At 40.2% G+C, this 885-nt stretch overlaps 1 protein-coding gene across 1 annotated transcript in view; it reads right to left on the bottom strand.

Moving 5' to 3' along the window:
• Positions 1-35: 35 nt before the first annotated feature.
• LOC119587436 overlaps positions 36-885 on the bottom strand; it is a 17,513-nt gene continuing 16,663 nt past the window's right edge. The window contains exons 5-6 of the mRNA XM_037936167.1: positions 647-695; positions 36-220 (exon numbers count right to left, since the gene is read on the bottom strand). Coding sequence (XP_037792095.1) covers positions 36-220; positions 647-695 — 234 coding nt within the window. The remainder of the gene's footprint in view (positions 221-646; positions 696-885) is intronic.

The following is an 885-nucleotide window of genomic DNA, read 5'->3' as shown; positions in this document are numbered from 1 at the left end:
AAAATTTATAGATATATAGATAATTTTACATTTTTTCATAAAAAATTTCCCGGGTAATGTGTTTCTTCAGGGTGGCCCAAATTCTTTTCCGTCAGGCGTTCGAGCTCCCCATTTTCTCGCGGGAGAATCCTTCCGATGCTACCCCAAGGGTCCCCACATCCTGCAAGAACTTGGGGGAAGACTGGGGGTTTTTCCCAGGAGGTCAGGGGGAAGGGGGAACCTGGGGCATGTTTTTTAAATTTTTGAACCCCAGAGGATCTTTTTCAGTCTGTGCTTGGGGAAGAACAAGAAAAACATTGTTTCGAAAAATACGAAAGGTTGGACGGACGTAAAAATGTAGTCGGTATATGTAAATTAGTAGAATATACATCACAGGAAACAAATATTGTGTAGTCTAGTACTAGGCGGAAGGTCTTTTTCTTTCTGTTTTTTTCCAAAGTAAAAACCCAAAAACAGAATATCAGAAAAGTAATACAAGGTTTTTGCGCATTTTCTGTGACAAAAATGTTTTTTACCTAAGGTTTATGAAATGGGCCAACGTAAAAAAAAATCTTTTAAACACTAATTTTGCCCATGAAGCCCCAGGGTAAAATATCAAGCAGTACGTAGAAAAATTTCCATAAAAGAGACAGTATTTGTGACTCACTAATTATTCTAAAGGGTCTCTGGCTTCTACTGTTTGCTTTTTGAAAGCCCTGGGGGAAAAGCCAAGAGGCCGGAAGACTGAGTGTGGCCACCGACCACCGCAGAGCGACCCCCTGGCCGCCCTTTCGTTCCCTTTGATGAGATTTTTTACCCCGGGAAATAAGGCTAGTTTTCATATTGAGAATACGAGAAAAAAAAAAATTAATAATTCAGCCTTTTCAGTCATATGTCCATCCCGTC

Source organism: Penaeus monodon, chromosome 22, assembly GCF_015228065.2.
Source record: "Penaeus monodon isolate SGIC_2016 chromosome 22, NSTDA_Pmon_1, whole genome shotgun sequence".
Lineage (NCBI taxonomy): Eukaryota > Metazoa > Arthropoda > Malacostraca > Decapoda > Penaeidae > Penaeus > Penaeus monodon.
The sequence above is the reverse complement of the archived record's forward strand: the minus strand, read 5'-3'. Positions and strand labels throughout refer to the sequence as shown.